Below are 27330 nucleotides of genomic sequence, written 5' to 3' on the forward strand. Positions count from 1 at the left end.
AAGGCAATAAAATGCACAGATAGATCAACAAATCGTGTTATTGCTCAGGGCGGCAAGTTGGAATCGTGAGTAGCACTGTTGCCTCACAACATCATTATTTAGTCGGCCTGTGTATGTGTGAAGTTTGTTCTCCATGAATCTGTGTGGGTTTCCCCCAGGTACTCTAGCTTCCTCCCACAGTCTAAAGACTTTAAATTGACAATAGGTGTAAATGGTGAGCATGAATGGTTGTTTGTCTCTGTATGTTGGCCCTGTGATACTATGGTGACCTGTCCAGGATCTACCCCGGTGTAACAGGCCAAATTAACCCCCGCCCAAATTAAACCAAGTGTAACAGGCCAAATTAACCCCCGCCCAAATTAAACCCGGGTATACTTTGGCCCGGGCCAGAGTATTGCCCCGGGGATAAATGGGCCTAGGCCCCTTTAACTCCGGGTATAGTCCGGACTGGGGGTATACTATGGCCTGTTACACCGGGTCTCGCCCAGTAGGCTAGGATTGGCTTGAGCTACCCCATGACCCTCAAAGGATAAGCAGTTTAGATAATTATTTTATAAGTGCATTTATTTATATCATTCTTAATTTCCAATACAGTTTTACTAGAAGCCTCTTCATGTACACAAAAACTAAAAAAATCTCCATTTATCAACAAAATCCTCACCCCTTGTATCCGTCTTTGCCGCAGGATTCGTCCGCAGCTGGCCAGAGAGAAGATCGAGGGATGTCACATCTGTACGTATGTGATGCCCGGGGAGCCTCAGGTGATCCTGGGGAAGGATAAGGCCTTCACCTACGACTATGTGTTCGACATGGACTCCCAGCAGGACGCCATCTACACAGCATGCACAGAGAAGCTCATCGATGGCTGCTTCGAAGGCTACAATGCCACCGTCTTCGCATATGGACAGGCAAGTCTTTGTCCTATGTGCCTCAGCTGCAGCGCTGACGGTGCTTTATAGCTGTGTGGATGGAGAGAATTGGTCTCTCTGCATGGGTGTGTTTGAAAGAGAAGGGGTACTGGAGAGATGGAGTGCTGACATTTAGGTACAAGGAGACTCAAGGAGACTGTTGTGGAATGTTTGAGCCTCTGTGACCTTGTATTTGTCCAGCCATATTTTTAAAGGAACAGTCTGAAATTTAGGGAAATACTCTTGCTTTCTTTCAAAGGAGTATGCTAAAATACCAAGTTCTAGCCAGGAGAATGTTTACATAGCTTAGCATAAAAGCTTGAAGCACATGGCAGCAGCTGCCCTGACTATATCCATACACTGTATGAGCGGGAAAAAAGCTATTAAACACATTACTTGTTGAGCTTTATAAGTGTTGGTGACATTTGGATGAGCCAGGTTAGTTGTTTTCCCTCAGTTTTCATGTTCTACGTTAAACTCACCATAAAGACATGAGAATCCAATCTCAACTCTCGGCAAGTAAGCGAATAAGCATCACAGCCCCCCCACCCCCTATTTGTCAGTCCCCTAAATGTTGAAAAGAGTTGAAAAAGTCTCATGTTACAATGTTACAAGAAATAAGAAATAGTGGATCCAGATCCACACATAAATGTAAGATTTTCTTCCCTAACTATCCTTCCACCACTTTTTGTGGTAATCAATCCAACAGATTTTATGTAATCCTGCTAATCAACAGACAAACACAGTTACAATTTAAACCTCCTCGGTGAAGGTAACAAATCAAAATCACAGAAGTATGATTATACTTATTATAAACGCTGGTTCATGTGTCTGAATTGCCAGAATTCAGTTTATTTATTTATCTGGTGATCATGTGATTCAGTGGGTTAAGTCACCAAGGAGCTCAGGCCTCATAATCCCACAACATTCATGTGTCCCCATAGAAACATCTGTTTCCACTGCACGCACACCAACTCATTAGTGCCGCTGCACATTGAAGAACACTTCAGGGATTTACCTGTGGTATCGATAGTCGTATTTGCATTAAGCTTACTGTATTAAGATGTATAACAAATGTGCAAGTTATATATTTTTTTGTCGTGATGAAAGTTAATCTTAGGTGAATTGATAAATTCAGTTTTTCAGATTTATTACAACAAATAAAGAAAGATATATAGTCTGCAGATTACTGAACACTGCAGCTAATCACAAATCGCAGCCCTTCTCATCTCATTCTCCTGCTTAACGCACCATCTTTATTTCCACCGTGTTCATTGCGTGCGAGTCTGGTCCTCTAAACCCTCTCCTCCGCCCCTCCTCCTCGCTGCTCAGGTTGCCGTGGTGACGGAGCTTCTGCTGCGTGGCACTGGCACGATTCAAAGACAGACCTTTTAGATGGATATGCATCTTTAATGTGTGTCCATATGAATCCACATTTCTCTGTTCCTGCCTCTATCGCTGTTGTCCTACTTCTGATGCTTTGGCCTGGATCCGACTCGTTTGCCTCTGTAGTTTTACAGGGACTAATCTAGATTTAGACCGACCCACTCGGCTTCAGCACAAGATCTTAACCCAGTGTGATTGCAGAATGTAATGATGTTGACCGGAGAGATAAAAATCTTATCTGAAGATCAGAGCCTGGATTTAGTTCATTTTAAGAACTTAAATATTAACTTTCTTGGTTTTGTCAAAACATGTCGGCTCAACTTTCTCAAATATAATCAACACATTTTCCCGTCTCTCAACTGTCAGAAGCCTTACTTGACCAAACTATGTAGTGTGGTGGCTGAATTCATCCTGCAGAGTCTTTTATTTTATCTTGAATAATTCTCCATCTGATTGTGTAGCTCCCCACTTTACTCATGCCTTTGTTATATGTGGTATTAAAAAGAAGTTTGGGAATTATAGGTGTCTAAGGGAAAAACTGGAGAAAAGTACATGACAGATTAAGTTAAACAATTATTAAATATATGACAAAAATCTTAGTAAAACTGAAAATTACAACAAACCCAAAAATGGTAAATATCATTTATCATTAGTTTATTGGATATTTGTTATATTGTTGAGAAGTAAATTGAGATCAGCCACGTGTGATAGTATGTTGTGATAGAAAAATGGTTATACATTTTTAATGGGTTAAAATGATTAAATTACCATAAAACCAAGTTACAATAATCAGTCAATTAAAATTGATCGATGCGTTTAAGTAAGTTTCAAAACATTATTTTTGAATTTTAAACACTGAAGTGAAATTGGTATCCTGGTTCCAGGAAGGTCATTGTAAATCTTTGGTGCCTTTTTGTCAAAGTTATTTTCACACAGTTCTCAAATTTAGTTTAGTTGCTTGTGGAGTACAGTGACCCAGCATTGTGTTCAGTTCTTTTGAATGATGTTTTCATTTCCCAATACAGACGGGTTCAGGGAAGACCTACACCATGGGGACTGGATTTGATGTCAACTTTGTTGAGGAGGAGCTGGGCATCATCCCTCGCGCCGTCCACCACCTATACAAAGGCATCGAGGAACGCAAACAAGCCGCCCAGGAGCAGGGACGCCCTGTACCAGAGTTTAAGATCAACGCCCAGTTTCTGGAGGTTCCACACCCATCCTACTGCATTATAATCAATAATGTTTCCTCATTTTACCTGCTGCTTTGAGCCAAGAGTGATTAACTCAGTAAAACAAACAACATATAATCGTTCTCTCACTTTGCATGAGGACAGGCCTTACAGAGATGTCATGGGTCAGGCTTATTCTGTTGACATTGTTCGTTTAACAAGCCCTGACACTGGTGCTCCATCACTCGGAAATATCCACTCTGACAATTGAACTGCAGCAGCTTTCTTTGGGCGGGGGGGGGGGGGGGGGGGGGGGGGGGGGGCACGTCTCAGTCTGGACAGGAAGAGTTAACAGGAATAATGTGAGTTGACAGTTGTGCCGCTCCATCAGGCTGTCGCACGGTTTAAATTCCTCGACTTGGAACTGAGGATGTGGAAGATATGTTGTGGCTAAGACTTTTTGGATATGTTCAAAATTCACACACAGGCAGGAAATTATACGATTTTTCATTTCACACATCAGGCTTAAAGAAGTCATATTTAGCGCTGATCGTCGGTGTTGACATTTTTTTCTTACATGTCAATATGTCATATTTCCCACTTAAAACTAAGACATTGAATCTTAAATTAAAGGTACAGATAATTATTTAAACTGCATTACAGAGAAAATTCGTTGTTATTGGCAGTGGATGACAATATAATATTAGAGGATCATTGCCTGAAGTTCATAGATCTTCTTTGTTCCCCTGTGCGTTACAGCAATAGTCAGTAGTTTTGACCTCAGGGCTGAATTGAAGTGGCAGAATGTATTAGTTGCATTTATTTCAGTGTAGCCTGCTCATGCTGAGCTTTTTCTTGATTACCGAACCTAGCTTTAAATTTATCAAGGCAGACGTCATCAAACACAAACTTCAGTCTGATACTAGTGATGTACAAGAGCTTATGATGTAAACCATCTCAAGGGGCATTGTGATGATTTCAGTTTCAATTCACAAATGTTAACACCGCCTTCATTGTCGTAATGAACTGCAGTTTTGAGGCTTGCTTCTTAATTTTGTTATTTTACATTTACTCATACATTTTATTCAAGGTTGAGAGATCTTGTAGTGATGTAACTTGTGTTTCTCGTGTTTTGCCCCAACGCAGCTTTATAATGAGGAAGTTCTGGACCTGTTTGACACAGTACGAGACATGAAGCAGAAATCTCACATCAAGATTCACGAAGACGCCAACGGAGGAATCTACACCGTAGGAGTGACCACACGCACCGTGTCCTCCGAGGCTGAGGTAAAGGAGAAAGACAGTGTGTGTCTGAATCAGTTATTCAAAGACCAGGACGGGGAGTTAGAATACAAATTAAATACCTTTTATGAATACGATTTCTGCTATTCCACACACTGTTGCTGTCTCTTTCTCAAGCACTAGTTAGTTAATTAAAATGTATAAACATCTTATGCATAGTTTAGAAAATTAATTTAATACATTTATTCTGGTTTCTGAATCTGTTTGTCAGCTAGAGGTATTTACAAATAACCTTTCATGAATTCATTATTCTTTACTGCACTCATGTTTACTCTCATGAATAGTGTTGTATTAACAATTAAAACTCTTTGTCTGTCTCTTCAGATGATCCAGTGTCTGAAGCTGGGGGCTCTATCTCGCACCACAGCCAGCACTCAGATGAACGTCCAGAGCTCCCGTTCTCACGCCATCTTCACCATCCACTTGTGCCAAGTCCGCGTTTGTGCCTCTGACAATGTTAGTGCACTTTAACACTGAACAACATCTGAGCAAGCACCACGAAGAGCCGCTCTTTCTCAGGGCAGGCAGATGTGCAGGTTAATTTATATATACAGCATAGATACTCGAGGCTGAAGGGTCGTTTTATCAGCCATCTTCAGCTTATTTTAGAGCAAGAAAAAAATACACCTTGATTCAACTGCAAAGTTCTTTTCAGCTCTTAAAATTGTTCTCAAAAGACTGTAACTAGATTTGGGGTATTGTTGTTTAATACTGTTGAACTCTGTTTCGGCTGTAGCGAACATGAAGTACAAATGTAAATATAGGAAATACTTCAGCCTCCAATCCCTGTAGAGTGGACATCATATTTTCCAAGTAGCTGGTGCCTCATATCTCAGAGTAATTCTTCACAAGATATAAGAAAAAAACTTTTTGGGACAAAGACGCAGGAATCACATTTAATATAATGCGGGGTCACGACTGGAGATTGTGTGTGTTTCTGTTACTCAGCAAGAAAATGAGACTGATAACAAAGTCTCCAACGGAAACTCTGAGCTGGACGAGTACGAGACGCTGACGGCCAAGTTTCACTTTGTGGACCTGGCGGGTTCCGAGAGGCTGAAAAGAACTGGAGCAACCGGCGATCGAGCCAAAGAGGGCATCTCCATCAACTGTGGACTGGTGAGTTTCTTCCTTCTCAACCTCACACAGGCACTGAGGCTGGGGTATTCTAGAGTTGTACTGCCATCTAGTGGCAGAAATTCTTAACTCTAGTGTGCAACAAACCAAGGTTATTAGTGGATGTTTCACTACTTAAAATTTTGTTTTTCTGTTTTGCCAACGAAAAGCGCAACACCTTATTCCTGGACTGCTACCAGAATTTATGAATTTAGATAAATTAATTTAGCTCAACATTTTCTTTTAAGTATTCAATTAATTTTGCAGAATTCACAAGAATACAAGCAGTCTTTTTTCAAAAAATTATTTTAGTAAAACAACATTCTCTATCTTTTTCCATGATGAAAATGTCTTGGACAGTTTCCAGCCATTGCTCCTGACTTAGGGAGTTTGCATTAAGCCAAATATTGACTGTATAAATCATCTTCAACTATTATTTAGGATTTTATTTGTAAAGACATACAGATGTTCTCAGATAAATTCCTGATGTGTAAACATCTTCTTCTCCCTTCTGTTTTGCTGCAGCTCGCTCTTGGGAATGTAATCAGTGCTTTGGGCGACCGGGGCAAGCGGTCCGCACACGTGCCTTACAGAGACTCCAAACTCACCCGGCTCCTACAGGACTCGTTAGGAGGAAACAGGTTATTTTTTTCACCTTTTTCCACAAATGCCATCTCTATAATTTCCTTGTTAGTTATGTTGTCATGCCGGCAGAAGTCTTGCTCGAAATCAGTAAATTGTGAAAACAATACGACACAATAATCAGATATAATACCCACAACTCGTTGCTCTAATATCAATGCAGGAAGTAATTCGAGATAAAAAAATATGTTATGTTTGCAAATTGAGGATTATTCAACAAGAATTGAGAATATTAATAAATCTGCCAGCTAACTTTACTTAAAATCTAAACATGAGAAAACAGGCAGGATTTTATCAGAAAGGTACCTTTACTAAGTTTAGATGTGAATAAACATTATTTTAAGATGTTAAATTCTAGCAATAGCATAAAAAAGAATTGAAGCCTTTTAAAGAATTGTGCTTCTGGACCAAGCATAACTATTATCCACCTCCTTCTAAAAGCCAAACAGTGATGATCGCGTGCAGCAGCCCATCTGACCGAGACTTCATGGAGACGCTGAACACATTGAAATATGCCAACCGAGCCCGGAACATCAAGAACAAGGTCATGGTGAACCAGGACAAAGCCAGCCAGCAGATCAGCGCTCTGAGGACAGAAATAGCTCGACTGCAGATGGAGCTGATGGAGTACAAGACGGTGAGGAGAGAGTATTTGATGTCAGATTCTTCTTTTTCTTCTCCTTTCTTCCATTGTATTTGCTGTTTGTAGCAAAAGCCCTGAAATACATGCCACAGTTTTTAAACATGTTCCTCCTCCCCCCCCCCCCCCCTGCAGGGTAAACGCATGGTGGGTGAGGATGGTGTGGAGAGCTTTAGCGATATGTTCCACGAGAACTCTATGCTGCAGACAGAGAATGGCAACCTGAGGGTGAGGGTGAAGGCCATGCAGCAGACCATAGATGCTCAGAGGGGGCGGCTCACCCAGCTGCTCAGTGACCAGGCCAACCAGACCCTCGCCAAGGCGGGTAGGAGTGCTCAGTCAGACTCTTGGATTTATTAAGGAAAAAGTGTTTATCTACAAGATTGTTATTTTTGTATGCTTTTGACTACAGTGATGATATGTTGTTTTTAAAATAAGAAACAGTTTTTCTGACGCAGCAGAAATCTGTCTTGTTTCTCTCGTAGGTGAAGGAGGAACAGAGGAAATTGGAAAGATGATTCAGAGTTATATCAAAGAGATTGAAGAACTAAGGTAAACACCTGGGGCCTCATTCATAAATGTTGTGTTAGCACAAAACGGGCCTGAAAGATGCGTACGCCACTTCTCAGTCAAACTCATCTATAAAAACAAACTTATGTACACTTGTACACTAACTCTGACCCAATGCATACAAACATTTTGATGACGGAAAAATGACAATGCAGATGTGTGGTGGTGAACTTCAGCCAGATTATTCATCCACTTCATCATCAACATTAACACCAAGAGCGTTATTTGTGCTCTTGAACACAACTGTGTTATTAATGAGCGTTGTGCTTTATTCCCTCTTTGTCGTTCTGTCTGAGTCTTAGATCGGTTTCTTGAACTGCAAACTAAATTACACGACTCCTCTTTGATGGATAGATAGATAGAGAGATACATTAATGCAGATTTTAATATTACATTTATTATCACATTTTAAAAAAACAACAAGGCTAATTACGCCATCTACTGTTTCAAACCGTCTTGGACCTTACAGGGCCAATGCTGATGTAGAGTCAACTTTTGGGGACGTTTCTACATAAGGGCATTTATAAATATTTATATTTTTGAAAAAATGTACCTCCCCTTTTGTATTTTCTTTTAGAAATATCTCCACTCGTGATAAGTGTAGTTTTTTTAAATACAGTTCAACAGCACCATGACCTAGAGCCTCCAAAATGTAAATAAAAAGTGGTATCAGCCCCTTTTTTAAACCAGTTTCAACACAATTAAAAAATATTAACTCCATAAAGGATACATTAGGTTGAGAAAAATATGCCTAATAAACTCACAGGGTGCTTAACATTTTTGCTTACAGATTTAAAGACAGCCAAAAGATGTAACATACCTTACTTTTTGATCAAGACTATTCCTGTGTTTTCAAAGTTAGACATTTTATGCCTTAATGTAAGAACTGTTTGAATGAAGGAAGCGGCAGAGGACCGGGAAATCAAGAAATGTGCTCATCTGAGAATTGCCACACATGCCAAAAATAAACAATAAGAGCATTGGGACTACAAACAGTGTCTGATGTGAGTGTTTGTGTTCCTGGACTTCTTCTTCAGAGCCAAACTCCTGGAGAGTGAAGCTGTCAATGAGAATCTGAGGAAGAATCTGTCTCGTGCCTCCAGCCGTCAGTCGTTCTACGGCGGGTCCAGCCCGTTCTCCTCCCCGATGCTGGCTCCTGAGAAGGAGACGTCTGACATCATCGAACTGGCCAAGAAAGACCTGGAGAAACTGAAGAAACGGGAGAAAAAGAAAAAGAAAGGGTAATACGATTAGTTGCGGTCATTCATTATTAACAATACATGTAATTTAGGATTTGGTAGCTCATCTGGTTTTTATTTCTTGTAATATATATTTTTACATATTTTACACATTTATTCTTGTTACATATTCTTTTAAAAAGGCAAGTCTCCAATCAGGTAGACCTCTTCCACTTAGAAAAGCATCAAGGCCCAAAAGTCCCCTTAAAGTCAATAAAGATGCACCAAATTACACACTCATAGATGTCAGTAGCTTTCTCTATGCCTGTTTTTTCAAGACCCATCAATTATTCCCTCGAAAATCGATTTAGTACTTCCAAGAATCTCTGTCTGTCTGGGGCTCATAAATCTCAAGAAGCGTTTATCTTACTTGTTTCAATCTTGTGTTAAGGCCCAATGAAGAACGTTGTTGAATTAGGTGCGATCGTAACACGCTGTATGTTCAAAAGTCACTTTGTCAATAAAGAGGTGAACAGCTCTTTGTGCAGCAGCTGTGGTGCAGCTTCAGGGCTCTGTGGCGTGAGTCCAGCAGTCTGTCTTGACTTGCTCTCCCTTAATTACTGCAGGTCACTTTAACAGTTTCAAAAAGAAAAAACCAGCATTACCACAGGCCAACCAAACAGCACATTGCAATGGTTAGAATGGCTACTGCACTAGTTAGTGAAAATGTCCGAAATTCATAAAGAAGGTGAAAATAAAGCAGTTCGGATCTGCCTCAAATATGAGTTAAGGTCATTTTCACACAATCAAGACTCAGAAAAGTGCATAAAGGCACAAGTCACCTGATTGCTTGTTAAATCAGTTATGTCTTTACATACGTTTTTAAACAATTTCACTGAATCTGCAAACCTTAAAGATGTGGTTAGGGCATTCCACAACTTAAGTGCAATGGGTTGCAATTGAAGGAGTTCTCTCTTGGTGCATGTTCCATCCATCCACCATGTATTGTGGAAATCCATTCAGTGATCCTTGTGTAATGCTGCTGAGACATAAACAAAAGGACTAGGACAAAAATCTAATGCATCAACATGTATATGTAATGCATGTATATTAAATGGCTCTCTGGCTTGTCATGTAAACTGGGGCATCACTAAATTTACAGATGATGAAATAACTTATGTTTATGAATGCATTTTCCTATAAATTGATTCTGATCAAATATAATATTATTAACAATTTCACTGCAATACTGTAAACCAGCAGTAGAGACTGGTCAGAGGCTCCAGATTGAAAATGATCAGACTTGTGCTATTCAGGCCAATCCTTCCTCTGACCAATCTACCCTCCACTCTTCCTTCCTTCATTCATCTCTTGCTTCCTTGTGTCGTTTGACTCTTCACCCTCCCCCTGAAGACTCCAGCTGCTGTTGGAGGAGAGAGAGAGGGAGGAAAGGGAGGAGGTGGTGGAAGAGGTTGGGGATGCCAGGTTTGTCAGAGCTTCCAACCTCTTGTTGACACTCTCATCCCCTCGCTTCCCCTAATTCAGCTTTTATTTATTGTAGGCACCCGGAGTGAAACACGCCTCGGTAGCAGCACTTCACTCTCATAAAACAACCTTTTCACCATTTAACTAAACTGTAATCTGTCTCTTGATCTTCTATGTGAATCCCATTGCTCATCCATCTATCCTTCATGCTACATCCCTGCCCTCTGTTTTCATCTTTTTTGTTAGAATTACTGACATTGTCAGTCAGATTTTTAGACTTGTAGGTCCGAAACATCCCAAAATGTCTTGAAAGTACGGAGATCGCGAAAGTTCTTTGCAATTTTTTTTTGAGAATTACATTTGTGTTCCCTCACATATTGTTTCGCGTTCTCTTGCAGTACTCCCAATACTCTCCTTTTTTAGTATTACGTATTACGAGGTAACACAAAACATATGTGTGCAAATGTAACGTTGCCGGTCGGGGGCTCGGTATGAAAGCACCTTGTGCAGAATGTTTTACAATAATGTCAAATCCTTCTTTGTTACTCTTTCTGTCCAGATGTTTTTTGTGACAAGCCACCTAAACCCTGCTACCCCCTCTGTGTTTGGATAAAATATTTATCCAACAGATCTGCTTTGTTCACAAATTTTCTTTTTTGCTGCATTTTCCCTCCACCCTTTTTTGCCTTTGCTGGTTTTATTGAGACGAAAATGTCTTTCACAAATCAACTGGGCAGCAGTCACCTTTATATTTGGTTTTGATATTTCACTATTCTGCCTCTTTGCATGTTTTATGGTTCATGTAAAATATGCATTATCTCATAAGAAACTATCTTTAAATTTAGTCCTAATATGCTTTATTGCTGCACCAAGGTGACGTCCATTAAAAAGCCTATTTCAAAAAAGAATTGGTACCAAGCAAAGACATGTCACTATTAGCCACTTGTACTTGTGTAATTGTGATGCTACTTACAATCCACTTGGGATAAACCAAGTGCCGTGCTCAGAAAGTCTTTATTGCACAGTCACAGCAGATATATGAGGTGCTTGACTCGTCTCCATGCTGGAATCTTTCAGTGTCAACAAGGAGGAAATTCCTGACAACGAGCAAGAAAAGGGAACGGAGAAAGACATGTCAGAGCGAGCCAACGACGAAGCAGAAATTGTAAGACTGACCGCTCTTGTTTTATCTTTATGTGGAATCAGCATTAAAGCACATTTAGAAGAGTATTCAGATATTGATTGTTTGTTTGTAATGCAGGAGGTCCAGGAGGGCAGCGACCATGAAGAAGGAGAGGAGGAAGAGGATGAGGAAGAGGAGGAGATGGATGTGGAGGAGAGCTCTGATGATTCTGACTCTGAGCCCGACGAAAAAGGTATCGGTGACAAAATCGGACTCCTCACTTTCTCTCGCTCCCTTTTTCTTTCCCCTCTTTATCAAAATGCTGAACTGACTGTAAACAACTTCCAATCTCACTCAACATTTTGTTCCTGTAGTAGTAGAGGCTACAGTTTCAGGGCCATGTTTTTAAGACCCTAGTTTTCTAGATTTAAAACGTTTATTCCACCCAAATACTTCTTTCTCCAACCATTACATTACATTACATTACATTACATTTCATTTAGCTGACGCTTTTATCCAAAGCGACTTACAATAAGTGCATTCAAACCCGAGGGTACATACCAAGGACGACAAGAATCAAGAAAGTACAATTTCTTCAAAATAAAGCAAAACTACAAAGTGCTATAAGTAAGTGCCGTTTAAGTGCTACTAAAGTGTTAGTTTCAAAAGTTGTTAGAGTTTTTTTTTATTTTTTTTTTATTTATTTTTTTTATTCAAGGTAAAGTCGGAAGAGGTATGTTTTTAGTTTTCGGCGGAAGATGTGTAAACTTTCTGATGTCGGGATGTCAATGGGGAGCTCATTCCACCATTTAGGAGCCAGGACCGCAAACAGTCGTGTTTTTGATGAGTGTTTAACTCTCAGTGAGGGAGCAACGAGCCGATTAGCCGAAGCAGAGCGGAGTGAACGAGCTGGGGTGTAACGTTTGACCATGTCCTGGATGTAGACTGGACCGGATCCGTTCACAGCATGGTACGTAAGTGCTAGTGTTTTGAACCGGATGCGAGCAGCCACTGGTAACCAGTGAAGGGAGCGGAGGAGAGGAGTAGTGTGAGTGAATTTAGGTTGGTTAAAAACCAGTCGAGCTGCTGCATTCTGGATGAGCTGCAAAGGTCGGATGGCAGTAGCATGTTGACCTGCCAGGAGGGAGTTACAGTAATCTAGACGTGAGATGACCAGAGCCTGGACCAGAACCTGCACCGCCTTCTGAGTGAGAAGGGGGCGTATTCTCCTGATGTTGTACAGCAACCACTTACAGTTTCAAGTGTTTATTCCAGCCAAAACGACTGTCAGTCTTGCATTTCTTGGTTGCTGAAAGTTGCATACTGGGCAATTCACATCCAGTAATCATACCCTCATTGTCGTAGTTTATGTCTTGAAAAATTCAGTCCTTGGTTGGCCCGGTTGATAACATTAGGTGGCGAGAAAACCATATGCTCCAAGAAAGTCAGTCCTGAAACTGCAGCCTCTTGTATTGTTGGAATCCCCTACTCAACTCACTCACATTTAGCAGGCTGCAGGTTGTCCACATGGGGAAGCTGTGAAGTCCCTAATTAAAAAAATAAAAAAAACCTTTTGCAATATCACTAAAATGTTAAATGATTCATTTATTATTATTAGAGCTGTGAAAAATAACGCGTTAACGCGTTATGATTAAATTACAGGATTAATTCGTTTTTTTTTTTTTAACGCATTTAACGCATGCGCAGAAGGACCTTCCAATTCCGCCGCCTCTGCACTAGTCGCCGCTCTAATGCAGTCAGACGGCAGCTGCCATTCAAACAAACAAACAACATGGATAATTCTGATGAACCTGAGGACCTTCTGGACGGGAAGATCGTGTTCCAAAAAAACAAAGATCGAACATTCAGTAAAACCAAGGTGATATGCACACTCTGCGAGAAGACGTTATCGTTTCACCGTAGCAATACCCGCCTAACCACCGCAACGCGAAGCATGTGTTGGTCGGCGAGGGGCGTTCAAGTGGAATGCGCCAAACCAGACTCACTCGCAGGACACATTGTGCAAAAGAAGCGGTCAGCTTTACTGTCAGAGAATTTGAACAAGTTAGTTTGCCTCACCAACTGGCTAAAGAACGAGTAGCTAAGAGGGCCTTTAGAGGCATTAGATTGTATCATGGTGTGGTTAATGGTTGTGTGACAAAAAATATAAAAAATGTCAACCATCCTATGGCTAAGAAGCTCAAATAATTTCTGTTTGATTTAAAAAAAAAAAGTTTTATTCAACCACACAATGGCTAAGGAACCCGAATTCTGTTTAGGATGAAGATTATATTAATGTTCCATATGGAAAAGCAATGATAACTGCTGAAGAACTGCTGAGTTGCAGCACAAAAGAAAAGTTAAATGTCATAAATCTTGTTTTCACAAAAATATTCCGAGAAAATCGGTAATGTGATTAATCATGATTAATCCATAGAAACCTGTGATTAATTTGATTAAAAATTTTAATCATTTCACAGCCCTAATTATTATTCATTGGTGTTTTTTAGTCAAAGGCTATGGTTTTTGATAATTTTTTTATTTAAAACTAAAATAAGATTGACCGCATGGAAAATATAGTCACTGGTACAACCTCAATGCAACAAACATAATAAGACCTGTGATTTCCAATTTAATTGCATGAATGAGGTTATAAAATAGCTTCCACAGTGATGGCGTGGGTTGTGTCTGATGCAACATGGCTCCGCATGGTGAGGAGCTGTAAGGGAGAAGAATATGAGACTGAATAATGATGGAAGTTTCAAAAACTTTTACGTAATAGATCTTGGGTTTATGTAGGTGTTAATTATGTTCATGTTATTTTAATGGTACCTCCATCGGGCTTTAAAGTAGTTTTTCATTTCAAGATAAATGTTTGGATTGTTTGTAATGTCGTTGTGTGTTAAATGTATTAGTAATACAGATATGAGCACGCTATAATAAAAGTAAAAGAAGTCAATAGAACTGAACTGCACTCCCTTTGACTGTGGGAAATATAGTAGACACCTACTGTCTCTGTCTGTGGATTGAGAGATGAACTGTCATCTTAAGGGTTTTTCCACTAAGCTACTTTACCTTATCCTCAATATATATCCTTTTCTGTTGTAGGCTAAGTGACATACAACCATCTCAAATGTCTTTACTATGCATTTCAAAAGGTCTTAAAATGTCTCAAATTTACCCTGTTGAAACCTGCAGAAACCCTGAGTAAGTTACTGAACATGTTGTGACAGTGTTCAAAATGGAGAAAAAAAACAGCAAGTTTCAACTTTGCCAAAGAAATTGAAAAGGAGTCAGATGAATATTGGCAGCACATTCTTATTTGGGTCAGATTCAGTGTGGTTGACGCGGAGCCGGGCACCACAACATTGACTGCAATGAAATACTTCCCCAAACACAAACATGTAGACATGTGCCTGTTAACACCATTCTGCATTTGATTGTCTGTCTCAGAGAACTTCCAAGCAGATCTGGCCAACATCACCTGTGAAATCGCCATCAAGCAGAAGCTGATCGACGAGCTGGAGAACAGTCAGCGGCGTCTTCACACGCTCAAGCAGCAGTACGAGCAAAAGCTGATGATGCTGCAGTGCAAGATCAAGGACACGCAGCTGGAGAGGGACCGTGTCCTCCAAAACATGAGTAAGACCACTCTGCCAGAAGGGGGAGTCATGTATCAGTGGAAGAGCAGCGTACTTCATTTATCCATCATGCTCAGGCAGTTTTGATAAAAAAAACGTGTGGTTTTTAATATTGCTGCCTTTTTCGGGTATATTTGAGTTCTTACTTTTGGGACTTTGGAAGAAATTATATCTTATCCCACACATTTGATCTCAGATTTTGTTCTTTTGTAATCAAAGACACTGCCGATACAGAATCCTTTTAAAGTCAAATTTGTCAGCACTGATGCATCAAAGCTTTGTATGATGCAGGATTTTAAGTGACACAAGACTCTCTGTCAAATACAGATACAAATTTCTGAACAGATCAACCATTAGAGATAAATGCTTCTGAAACTCCTCTAAGTGAAAGTATTTGAGTCATGTACGATTATAAAACGGATTTCAATTATTTTTTGTTTGTGGGGCGGCTGTGGCTGACGGGTAGAGTGGTCATCCTCCATCCTGAAGGTCGGCAGTTCGATCCCCAGTCTGACCCATTTGCATGCCGAAGTGTCCTTGGGCAAGATGCTGAACCCTGAATGGCCCCCCATAGAATAACAAAGTGCTGCGAATAGATGCACTGAATGAATGTGTGTGTGAATGTAAAACTGTAATGTAAAGAGCTTTGAGTGGTCATCAAGACTAGAAAAGCTCTATATAAATACAAAACCATTTACCATTTACTTCAGATTCTGTAGAGAGCGGCACGGAAGACAAGTCTCGTAAAATTAAGGTTGAATATGAGAAGAAGCTGAGCATCATGAACAAGGAACTCCAGAAGCTCCAGTCTGCTCAGAAAGAACACGCCCGCCTGCTGAAGAACCAATCACAGTACGAGAGGCAGCTGAAGAAGCTTCAGATGGATGTGGCGGAAATGAAGAAGACAAAGGTATGATGCGTTTGATCATGATAACTTTGTGCCATAATGCATCTATTTCTAGAGTTGAGTTTTAGAGGAAGCTTTGTTTAACAACGCAAATTACTCAAAATCAATGAAATTTCCACGTCAAAGGATGAAGGAGAAAAAGTAAATCCAACATCTTTTATCGATATTTGTGTTTAAAATGTGAATGTTTGTGATTCGATTACATCAGGTCCGTCTCATGAAGCAGATGAAGGAGCAGCAGGAGAAAAATAGGATGAATGAACATCGTAGAAACCGTGAAATTGCCACCTTGAAGAAAGACCAACGCAAGCAAGAGGTAGGTTAAAGTGTGGTCCTCGATAGCCTCTTTAGGTTCAGCTGGCCATTACTATTCTTTTGTTGATGCTGTATTTCTTTTCTTGCTCAGCATCAACTGAAGTTACTGGAGGCTCAGAAGAGGCAGCAGGAGCTCATTCTGAGGAGAAAGACTGAGGAGGTGAGCAGCTTTATACACTTTCATCTCAACTTCACAGGGTTTGCTTTTATGATTGAGAAAATCTTCTACTGCTCCTGCACAGGTACTGCTGCCTCACAAGTAGTTTCACTTCATGCCTGCAAAAACAGATCTTTGTATTCATCTGTGCTAACGATAGCTAGTGGCCACAGGCTTATGTTCTCAGGTTGTCCGTCCATATCTTTCTTGAGAACACGACATCTCAAGAATGCTTTAAGGGAATTTCTTCAAATCAGTTTGACTCACAGATGAACTAAAGGTCAAAGGTCACTTAATCTCACAATCTTGTAAACATACACCTAGACGCAAGAATGAGAATTAGAATTTGATGTTCAAATGTCAAGGTCACTGTGACTTCACAAAACCTTTCCCTCCTAAACATGTTATTTGTAGTTAAACTGCATTGTAATTCTAATTGTCAGCGTATGTCTGTGTGTCTGTCCGTGTGTGTGTGTCCTTGTGGGTGTGTCAATGTGTGTGTGTCAGGTGACTGCTCTGAGGAGGCAGGCCAGGCCCACTTCTGGTAAGGTCATCAGGAGAGTCAATCTCCAAGAACCAGTCCAGGACTCCTCCCACAGACCCCCATCTGGACGCTTGTACTCCTCCAGCATCACTGGTCCCAATGGAAACCGGTCAGTCTATATGTGTTTGTTACAAATTTGCATAGACGTTTAAATGAATCAATAACATTATGATCCATACCCTGTGTGCAGTTTTTCCTACAGGCGTACAGTCGGTATTTACTCCACCAGAGTGGCTCGTAATAAATGGCAGTCCCTGGAGCGGCGAGTCTGTGATGTCATCATGCAGAGGTTGACCATCTCCAACATGGAGGCTGACATGAACCGCCTCCTAAAGGTAAGGTTCTGCACATTTACATGGATGGTCCCTCTAGAATTCCGATCAAGTGCAAAAGTTCCTCAAGCAGTGTAAAAATAGCCAGAGGCTTGCTGCTGTGTCAGAGGGTTTATCTGTTGTCCTTCAGGGGTTTCTTTTTCGTGAATGGGAAGTCAAAGGTGACATGTTAAATAGTGGAAAAATAATCCTCAATATTGATTGGCTTTATTATTGGCTATATTTATTTTCATGTTTTCACTTTTTTCACTGTTAATTCAGACATCACTGAAATTAGACTCAGTTGTAAGCGCCATTGTTGGGAACTCACCTGTTGTTGAGAGCAATATCCCTCATGTTGCGGCCCCAACGCTGGGACCCATCTAAAATATTATTAAGATAAAATCGACTTATTCCCAAAACATTGTGCCTGGGCGCAATGTTTCGATCCCTGTGGTTTATCTTAATGCTGAATCTTACAAAACACTAAAAGTCTGTTCAGGTTTTTGTTGTTTTTTGTTACTAATGTCTTTATTTAAATTCCATGTCATGTCACATCATCACTCATCATCACCATCATCATCTGGCTGTTTTTATAGCAAAGGGAGGAGCTGACCAAACGTAAGGAGAAGGTCATCAGGAAGAGGGAGAGGTTGGTGAGGGAGGAGCCAGAGGCAGAGAAGACACTGCCCCCCCTCAACGAAGAAGTAGACGCCCTGACAGCCAACATCGACTACATCAATGACAGCATCGCAGACTGTCAGGCCAACATTATGCAGATGGAGGAAGCCAAGGTGAGAGCCTGATGAGTAGATCACAGTTGGGAATGAAAAGTTTATTTAGCTGTACTGTTTGATCAAATAGATTAATAAGTCAAATCAGTAGAGAAAGTGAATTAGCCTTATCTTATTATCAGCTTATTTTTTCCTCTTAATAAGAAACGAGAAATGCTGGTTACAATTGATTGTTACACATAATGTTAAACACACCAGGGAGCCGTGGTAAATTTACCCTATGGTTCAGGTTGACCTGTGAACTAATGCTGACATTTATTACAGTTATACAAATGACCATATTGGTGTTTGTTTCCAGGAGGAATGTGACACAGCGGATGTCTCTGCTGTGATTGGCTCTTGTACCCTTGTAGAGGCTCGTTTCCTCCTCGATCACTTCATCTCAATGGCCATAAATAAGGTACGAGCACTAATAATGATCATGTGTCCAAGTCTGTTCCTTCACATATCACCTACCTACTCTATACATAACTGTGACAAAAGGCATTACTATCTGTGCATTTGGATGCATTAAAACAAACAAGAATAAAGAAAGTAAAACTAGAGTAAGAGTACAGTAGAATATTAATATCTACATGACGATTACCATGTATTATCTTTCAAATCCAACCAGAAGTGTCTCGTACAGACATGCTGTAGGTGTGACTTTTAACTCTATTTAATATGAGTTCTGACGTGTCCAGGGTCTGCAGGCGGCTCAGAAGGAGTCCCAGGTGAAGGTGATGGAGGGCAGGCTGAAGCAGACGGAGATAACCAGCGCTACACAGAACCAGCTGCTCTTCCACATGCTGAAGGAGAAAGCAGAGTTCAACCCAGAGTTGGACGCCCTGCTGGGGAATGCCCTGCAAGGTAAAAATGGCACATGATTGTGTTGAGGGAGAGCTGGTCAGCTGCATGACCGGGATTATTGAGATTCTCTTGCCTGTTGCCTTCTGCTGAATAGAAGCTGAATTTATTATCATATACAATCATTCTGAATTAATTCTTCCTCAATGGTATGACATTAACATTTAATATTAAGTATTTACCCTTTTTTCAGCCTCTGTTCAGTAGGATGCTTTGTTTACAGTAGATGCACTTTATTCTTTTGTTTTATGTTTTTATTTATTTAGATTTTTGGGGGAATGTGTTTTTGATTTGTGCATTGCCTTTTTTCTGTTCCCCCATGTTTTTTTTGTTTTTTTTTGTTTTGTTTTGGTATCTTATATTTTCACAGAGCTAGGTAACATTCCAGCTGGTAAGTGAACTCATATTAGACTCTTACCTGTGTAATGGATGCATGGTTCCTTCCCTTTGCACTTTGAAAACTAACTTAACGCAACTTGAGTAGGCGCATGAGGTGCAATGCAACCAGGCTTCCCTCCATCTGTCTGCCAACCCTTCACTTCCCTGATAACCGCAGACCCTTCCACAGGAACCATCCAACATCTTGTAGCTCTGTTGGGCCCCTTTAGGTCAGCCGACCCCATCAGGAGCAACGGACTAATGATTCCTCTCACTCCCCACCACCTTGTTTACTCATATCCAGTCTTTTACCTTTGCCTCAAGCCGCCCACATGTCTCTCTTTATAACCATCCCTCACCTGACCACTGTCTGACCTCTGACCTCTCACTTTTTCAATCCATCCGATCTCATTGAGCTCAGTGAGGACCAAGTTTCTGTTTGTTGATAAAACAGCATGGCACTGTGCTGATATCATCTGCTTACCTTGTCCATCTTTTCTAAAGACAGCTATTGGCCAGTTATTCATAATCACATAAAGAATAGTGCTTCATCCTTTAGTGAAATAGAGAACAATTATAAATGAATCATTTGAAGAAATGATGTGCTTGCTAAAAACTGATAAAAGACATGTAGCAGTCACTCAGTCTTATTAGTCGAGAGGTTATTTTAGCATTCTAATGTTATTCATTGATCTGATTTGACAGAAAATGGGGATGATAGCAGCAGTGATGAGTCTGCACACAGCCCTTCAGCAGAGGGAACGTAAGTATATAATGTTATGTTCATTCCATGTATCTAAGTACTAAGTACTTTTATGTTTACTGATGCTCACTGAGGCTCATGAAGACTTATTCCTTCCAGTACTTTATCATCAGACCTCATGAAACTGTGTGGCGAGACCAAAACCAGGAACAAGGTATTAAACTGTTTATTGTTCATTTTCTGCATCAACCATTTTCTCCCCCGATTCTTTCTTGTCCTAATTTTCCTGAATCTGTCCTGCACAGGCTCGTAGGAGGACCACTACTCAGATGGAGTTACTGTACGCAAACTCCGACTCTGCCCCCGACGCACCCACTGCCGACTTCTCCAGTCCGATGCTGCCGTTAACTGAGACACCAGAAGGGGACATGGACACGTCAGGCTCATCAGTCAGGGACTACACTGCGCTCTCCCCTGGCTTTTCCTCTAAAATGGGCAGCATGTAAGTCCAGGCCCTGCACTCTTTGTCTAACACCTTTATCCTCACTTCCTGCATGTTTGATGTTGCTGCTTTATCCTGTGCTTTATTTAATTTTGTTTCAAATTATTCATGAGCCACCTTACATCAAATAACTAACTATACCTTCCTCCCACTGATGAGTCCTTTGAGGTGAAACCATGTAGAGAAAAACAAATCATAACATTTGCATGACTTATTAGATACTGCTCCTGCATAAACTATCCTTCTAATCCCTTATTAAGGCTAAATTACACACTGAAAGCAAAAATACTAACCAGCTCTAACAGGTTGATGAAAGGCCGTGCTTCAAACCTGTGAGCGTACACTGACAGTCATCCATCAGCAGATAAAGTACTTCAATCATATTTTAGAGTAACGCAAAACCTACACAGTATCTTCAGTAGTTAAACATGAGCTTGGCGAAGAACCACCACTGTTTTGGGACTTTAAACATCAGGTAACTGTGTTTCTGTGTGTACTGCATGGTCACGCCCTGTAATTGTTGCCATTATTTGTTTGTTTGTTTTTCATCTTTTTGTTGTTTTATCATTATTTTTCTGTATACTCTCTTTGTGTTGTTTGTTGATGAATTGATGAAACTGAACATTCAGTTCTGGCTCCAGAACTTCGCCAGGGGTGGAAAAGCGAGCTCCGGAGCCTTCGCCGCTCTCTCGCAGGAAGACCTATGACAAGGCGAATGCAGCAGCCGACAGGGCAAAGGTCAAGGAGATCAAACAGTAAGAGCTGGCAGCCGACATTGTAGCTGCAAAGCCCAAAACAATAACTTCACTTTCGTTCCACTAATACTTCTTCTCTCGGTTTCCTGCTTTGAAGAAGCATGTGGCCTCGGCTGAATCAGTGATGCTCAAAGCCTGGTGTGATAACCTCTGACCTTCCAAGTTCTACACTGAATTTAAAGTCTTATTTCTACTGGTCTACTTGGCTCTTCTCCGAGACATAATAATTGGTCATATTCTTTTTTCACTCCTGTTACTTTTGACTCAAATTCAGTGTTCAACTTGCTCATGAATCCGTCTGCTGCTGGTCTACTGATGATTGATGTCATTTAACTTACTGAGAAAAATCACTGTCCTTTCTCTCTCTTCGTCTGAGGAGTACATTATTTTGAGGGATGGACAATGTACTGGGTGAAGTGTCTTTAAAAAACTGGCTTCCTCTTTTCTGCTAAATTAATATATGTTAACAACTTACATTTAAAAAAAGAAAATTCCAATCATCCTTTCCACACATACACAGATAATATATGATTGTATAAAGATAAATTTAGGTTATTACTTTGTAATTGAAAACTTTTGTTGGCATGACGTGCACATGTTTACCACTGTGCTGTATGCACATTAGCTGTTGGCCAACTTTAAAGACGCATGGTCAGTCTGTGAGTGCATGTGATCAGTATGAGTCCTGAATATCACTGCATTCATGTCATACGGCAAAAATAATTGATGCCATTTTCTTAACTTTGAATATGGATCTAAATTGTTATTTGTTGATAGTATAAAATAGCGACAGACATGAATAATGGCGCTAGAAGGATACAACAAACTCAAAGAGTCCCTGACCAGACGTGAAGCTGCTGTTGTGTTTAGACCACCATGCTACCAGAGCACCCCACAGATTGATGCCTTTAGGCGAGTACATGACATTTACTCTGCCACCACCCTCAGGCTAAATGCCACATTTTTAATGGATGAGAATCTAAATAGCTTTATTTTTCTTAAAATAAGCTCGGCTATTAGTAGATTTAAGCAGCAGGATGCGAAATGCGGTATGCTAGAAATATTTATACGTCTTACTATTATTTTCACATCAAACACTGTTCTGTACGATCCTTTTCTCTTGATACTATGAATAGGCTCAAAACAAATGCTGTAGCTTGACAACATTAATGAAAGGTTTGTTCGATAGATTATTTGTAATTGGGCTTTATAATAATGAAACCCTGCTTTTAAATCTATGGGATATGATTAACGAAACTATTGTCAAATATTTTTGAGAGTCAGTAGCCTCTGTTTGACAGAATGATATTGGCCTCAAATGTCCAACCCAACAAGCCCAGTGAACCACATTGAGCAGGACACCACAGTGATGTCGTGTGTACAGCTTCCGATTAGTTTGAACATGTGAACACTTTACTGTCGCTCCCCTATGACATGAATGCAGCATATGCGTCTCCCTTCTGTCTTCATGCAGTCCTCCCACACATTCACCATCAGCTTAGCACACATTTTAATTATGCCGTAGCTTAATTGGCAGCCCTACTGTCTTCCTTCACAGCCCAGTCATCAGGAAACTGAGGAGCGGCCCACCAATTCCTCTCTCCCCTACCGCTCGTCCCAGTAACCACGCCCTCGCGTTTAGCAGTATGACAGGGTATCTGGGGCTTACGGCAGTTGTCCTGCAGGATAAGTAAGAACCCGAGATAAGTCAAATTGACTAGACCGCCAGAGAGTGAGATTACAGCTGGGGAGAGATCCTCAGGATGAGTGAGGCCAATCCACTCCCAATTACAGTTTGTTAAATGTTACCCAATTTGTGTAGTTACAGTTAATATTTCTTAATATAGCTTTGAGGCATACATGTCAATCTGTAGAATAACATACACATTTAGATTTTGCACCTTATTATTATTGTTGTTGTTGTTGTTATTATACATTTTCTTAGCATTTTGCAATTACCAAGTTCACACTGTATCAGTATCGTTACCCTATTTATGTTGCAACAAAACATCAGCCAATAGTTTACTCTGTCCAGTAGTCCAGTATGTTGTTCGATGCAGTTTATAGTTATTTGTATAATTCAGACCCTTCATTTATAGGAAAGAGGTTGAATATAGTGAAATAAATTATAGATTTTAAAAGTGAAGAACTTTTGTTTGGGTGTCACCTGAAATAAGTGACTCCATATTTGTAGAGAAGACGCTACACCACAGGAATGTCCCTTTATTATTTACTAACAGACTAAAGTTACATTATTTGTGTACTTTTATGAGGACATTTCAGGCTCAGAAACAAATAAACTCTTCTTGAATCTAATGCCACACTATGCAACTTTGTACAGGTTAATATAGCAGCTTAAAAAATGAATTGATGGTTCACTGACCTGGGATAGAGAAAATGTTTCTTATTTCATTTCCACTCCTCACTCTGAATGTGTGTTACAAGTGTGTGAATGACTGTTAGAGTAATACTGAACTGAAGAGCGGTTAAAACGATTTATAGACTCATTAAAACTCATTAGAAACCAGCGTTTAACTCCAGTATTCTGTGGTGGAAAGTTTTAGAATATACGAATTCTTCCGTTCCTAATTTCAGAATGAATCACGAGGTGTGGCTGCAGAGGGCGCCGCTGCTCAGTAAAAGTTGCATAGTTTTGCTTTAACTGAGGAATGTTTACTGAACTTAACAGGAATAGGATGAAATTAGGCTTTTAATCAGCAAGTAGCTATATACGAGATTCTCTTCCACTCCAGGATGGATCGATGCCACCACTTGTGCTCCAGCCACATTGTCCATGCTGTTTCAGGTCCTTGCTCCGAATCACCCAAGTACAATTTTTTTTTATTCGTCTTCTAAGATCCTCTAAGATTTCACTTTTCACCTTTGGTGTCCGGGGCACAGGTGAATCTGAAGCACACACACACATGGTTTGAGGTTCACACTGTCTGGTGACCAGAGCCTTCCAGGGCTCCCCATCACTACACTGTGTTGTCCTTGCACACACAAACAGACACAACCAGTTAATGTGGTTAGAAACAATGACTGGATAACCTGGGATATTTGGGATGAATAGATGACTGTAAACCCAGATAGTGTAATCTTGTTAAGCTTATTACTGCTATTGAATCAGAACCCTAGGTGATCCTCTCTGCTTGTTAGTCTTTTAACATTTCAGCTGAGATTTTATTTTTCACACTGCAGGCCTTTTGAACTTCATTCATCGGCAACGCGTGAATATCGACGTGTGGATCTGTGATGCGCTCCTGCCAGGTCACTGATACAAATAGATACAACTGATAGAGAGCAGTCATTGTACAATAACACTATTATTTGCTGTGATGCTATTGAACTTGTGGGCCCTGAGGATGCAACACTGCTGCTTTCCAATGATCGTCTGTCATCGTCTCCTCAGGTGTTGTTTATCTATTCATGCTGGAGAAGCATTTAGATGTCAGGGGTATATTGGGTGATTTTCTTGAGCTTGGTGACTGTTCACAGTCGTCTCTTTACTGTTCTTTGGGCCGTTATTGTCATCTTTCTCTTTCTATTTTTTATTTACAGCTTCATGCTATTCAGCCATGAAAGCTGCATGCTGCTCCATGACTCTGGTTGTGTGGATGGGATTTACACCTCTCCTGATAAACTTATTTGAAATGTTGCACCTGTTGATGTGTGTGTGTATGCGTGTGTGTGTGTGTCTGTGTGTGTGTATTTTCCAGGGGCGTCATTAACCCGGTGCCGTCCACTAAGAGTAGCCGGTCAGCCACGTTGCAGTGTGTCCACGTGGCGGAGGGACACAGTAAAGCTGTTCTCTGTGTCGACTGCACTGATGACCTTCTCTTCACTGGATCCAAAGGTCAAACACAGTCCTCCCTCCCTCCCTCCCTCCTTCACTCTAATGGGTCTGTCTCTTATCATCAGTATTAGATGCGTGTCTCCCTGTAACAGCTCTGTTCATTTATTACACTTTGACATGCTTTTATATAAGAGCAAATACATCATGACAGGGATTAATTAAGATTGTCATATGCACAATAAGTGGATAAATGAGGGGATGAAATAAAGGAACATTCACATGTGGTAAAAATCTAAAGGCTTGTTAAACTTCATATATTGAGGTAAATGCACTCTGCTGGACTATAGCTCTCATTGATTTCCACACAGACACTTCCTTTAAAAGGTAAATTAGCTGTTCTTTCTATGTTCTTCATCTGTTTCTTATTATAATGTTGAATATGTTATAAAGTCCACTGCTAGATTTAAGCTCCCTGTATTTCTAATGACGTAATGAATGCCACTGGAGATGACGAAGTGTGCCTCCTTCTGCAGACCGGACATGTAAGGTGTGGAACCTGGTGACAGGTCAGGAGATAATGTCCCTGGCCGGTCACCCCAACAACGTGGTTTCGGTCCGCTACAGCTCCAGTTTGGTCTTCACCGTCTCAACTTCCTACATCAAAGTCTGGGACATCCGCGACTCGGCCAAGTGCATTCGTACGCTGACGTGAGTGTGACTGTCGTAACGGATTGTACACTGCAGTCTGAAATGCCTATGGTTCATTTTTTGAATCCTTGAATATGATTTTAGATGTAACAAGTTCATGAGTGTGCTGCAAAGCTTTCTGTCAAAGACTCAACACTACACCTGAAAATCTGTTTTTAACTATTTCATCAGGTAAAAGATCAATCTTGGAAAGATGTCTGATTGAATGTGAGAATGTTTTTCTCAGATCATCTGTTGCATATCCGTACAAATTGTATCCATGTGTCTTCAGGTCGTCTGGTCAGGTTAATGTTGGGGACATCTGCGCGTCTAACACCAGCAGAACTGTCACCATCCCAGCAGGAGAGAACCAGATCAACCAGATTGCCCTCAACCCCAACGGGACGGTTCTGTACACCGCCGCCGGAAACTCCGTCAGAGTCTGGGATCTGAGAAGGTCAGCAAAGAGAAGAAGTACAATGTTGTCACAAATTACAAAAATGTCCTTTCGAAATGCAGCCTTTTAAAGTACCGAGAGAATTCCTGTGCACATTTGAGTTTTCTCAACTTTTTCCAATGACTATAACTTAAATTGATAACTTTTTTAGTCAAAATCTAATAGCCCAATAGGAAGCAACATTTTAAATGAATTTGTGTGTATCTGCAGTGCTGTGTATATAAACCTGGACTTACATGAACACTGTGTGTGTTTAACATCCCCACCTTTTCATCCTCATTTCCTATCCTCTTCATCAGTTTCAAAAGCAATAGACACACACACACACACACACACACACACACACACACACACACAGACACAGACACAGACACAGACACACACGCTGTGGGGAAACATGAAGCAGAGTTTCTGTTTGCTGCGCTCTTGGAAGACTCGATATGAAAACCTGTCAGGTATCCAAACCATATCTTTCATCCATCATTGACAGCACGCTGGTGTTAGTTTTGATGAATTGCCTCTTAGCAAATCAAACCAAATCAAGCAGTCTGGATGGTTCAACTTTGGATCAATATGACCTGAAGGAACGCATTGCAGTTTAAGCTTACATTAAACAATGCAAACTTTATTCAAACACTTTGTCTACCCACATGACACTTTCTAATACTAGTGCATTATTATTTCAGTAAAAGTCAAATTTTTTGTGGGATATAAACTGTTGATAGACTCTTTTCTCTCTCAGATTTGCTTCCACTGGGAAACTTACTGGTCACCTCGGCCCAGTGATGTGTCTTACTGTGGATCAGTCTGGAAGTAACCAAGACCTGGTGATCACCGGCTCCAAAGATCATTACATTAAGGTGTGATTCCTTTGTCTTTACCCTGTGAGCCCATTCATAAGTTCAATAAAAGGAACTAGTCCCACTACGCAAGATTAACTGACTATTCTAGATGTAAATAAAGATATTCTGTAAAATGTATATATAGTAGATAAGACTAAATATTTTCAGGATGT

General features: G+C 40.5%; 1 protein-coding gene across 5 annotated transcripts in view; it reads left to right on the forward strand.

Moving 5' to 3' along the window:
• kif21a (kinesin family member 21A) overlaps positions 1 to 27330 on the forward strand; it is a 54708-nt gene that overhangs the window by 23127 nt on the left and 4251 nt on the right. Inside the window, exons 2-32 of one of the 5 annotated variants that reach the window (XM_053427574.1) lie at positions 686 to 908; positions 3320 to 3502; positions 4613 to 4753; positions 5093 to 5224; positions 5717 to 5887; positions 6410 to 6525; positions 6968 to 7163; positions 7302 to 7491; positions 7652 to 7718; positions 8774 to 8977; positions 10328 to 10399; positions 11477 to 11564; positions 11661 to 11775; positions 14976 to 15164; positions 15874 to 16073; positions 16279 to 16386; positions 16477 to 16545; positions 17050 to 17195; positions 17277 to 17421; positions 17997 to 18191; positions 18490 to 18591; positions 18875 to 19040; positions 19408 to 19428; positions 20121 to 20178; positions 20278 to 20332; positions 20424 to 20620; positions 21250 to 21375; positions 25095 to 25231; positions 25705 to 25879; positions 26151 to 26315; positions 27058 to 27175. In XM_053427574.1, the coding sequence (XP_053283549.1) occupies positions 686 to 908; positions 3320 to 3502; positions 4613 to 4753; positions 5093 to 5224; positions 5717 to 5887; positions 6410 to 6525; positions 6968 to 7163; positions 7302 to 7491; positions 7652 to 7718; positions 8774 to 8977; positions 10328 to 10399; positions 11477 to 11564; positions 11661 to 11775; positions 14976 to 15164; positions 15874 to 16073; positions 16279 to 16386; positions 16477 to 16545; positions 17050 to 17195; positions 17277 to 17421; positions 17997 to 18191; positions 18490 to 18591; positions 18875 to 19040; positions 19408 to 19428; positions 20121 to 20178; positions 20278 to 20332; positions 20424 to 20620; positions 21250 to 21375; positions 25095 to 25231; positions 25705 to 25879; positions 26151 to 26315; positions 27058 to 27175 (4270 nt within the window). The remainder of the gene's footprint in view (positions 1 to 685; positions 909 to 3319; positions 3503 to 4612; positions 4754 to 5092; positions 5225 to 5716; positions 5888 to 6409; positions 6526 to 6967; positions 7164 to 7301; positions 7492 to 7651; positions 7719 to 8773; positions 8978 to 10327; positions 10400 to 11476; positions 11565 to 11660; positions 11776 to 14975; positions 15165 to 15873; positions 16074 to 16278; positions 16387 to 16476; positions 16546 to 17049; positions 17196 to 17276; positions 17422 to 17996; positions 18192 to 18489; positions 18592 to 18874; positions 19041 to 19407; positions 19429 to 20120; positions 20179 to 20277; positions 20333 to 20423; positions 20621 to 21249; positions 21376 to 25094; positions 25232 to 25704; positions 25880 to 26150; positions 26316 to 27057; positions 27176 to 27330) is intronic. The other 4 variants (XM_053427575.1, XM_053427576.1, XM_053427577.1 and 1 more) reach the window with 4 other exon arrangements.

This window comes from Pleuronectes platessa, chromosome 7, assembly GCF_947347685.1.
Source record: "Pleuronectes platessa chromosome 7, fPlePla1.1, whole genome shotgun sequence".
Classification (NCBI taxonomy): Eukaryota; Metazoa; Chordata; class Actinopteri; order Pleuronectiformes; family Pleuronectidae; genus Pleuronectes; species Pleuronectes platessa.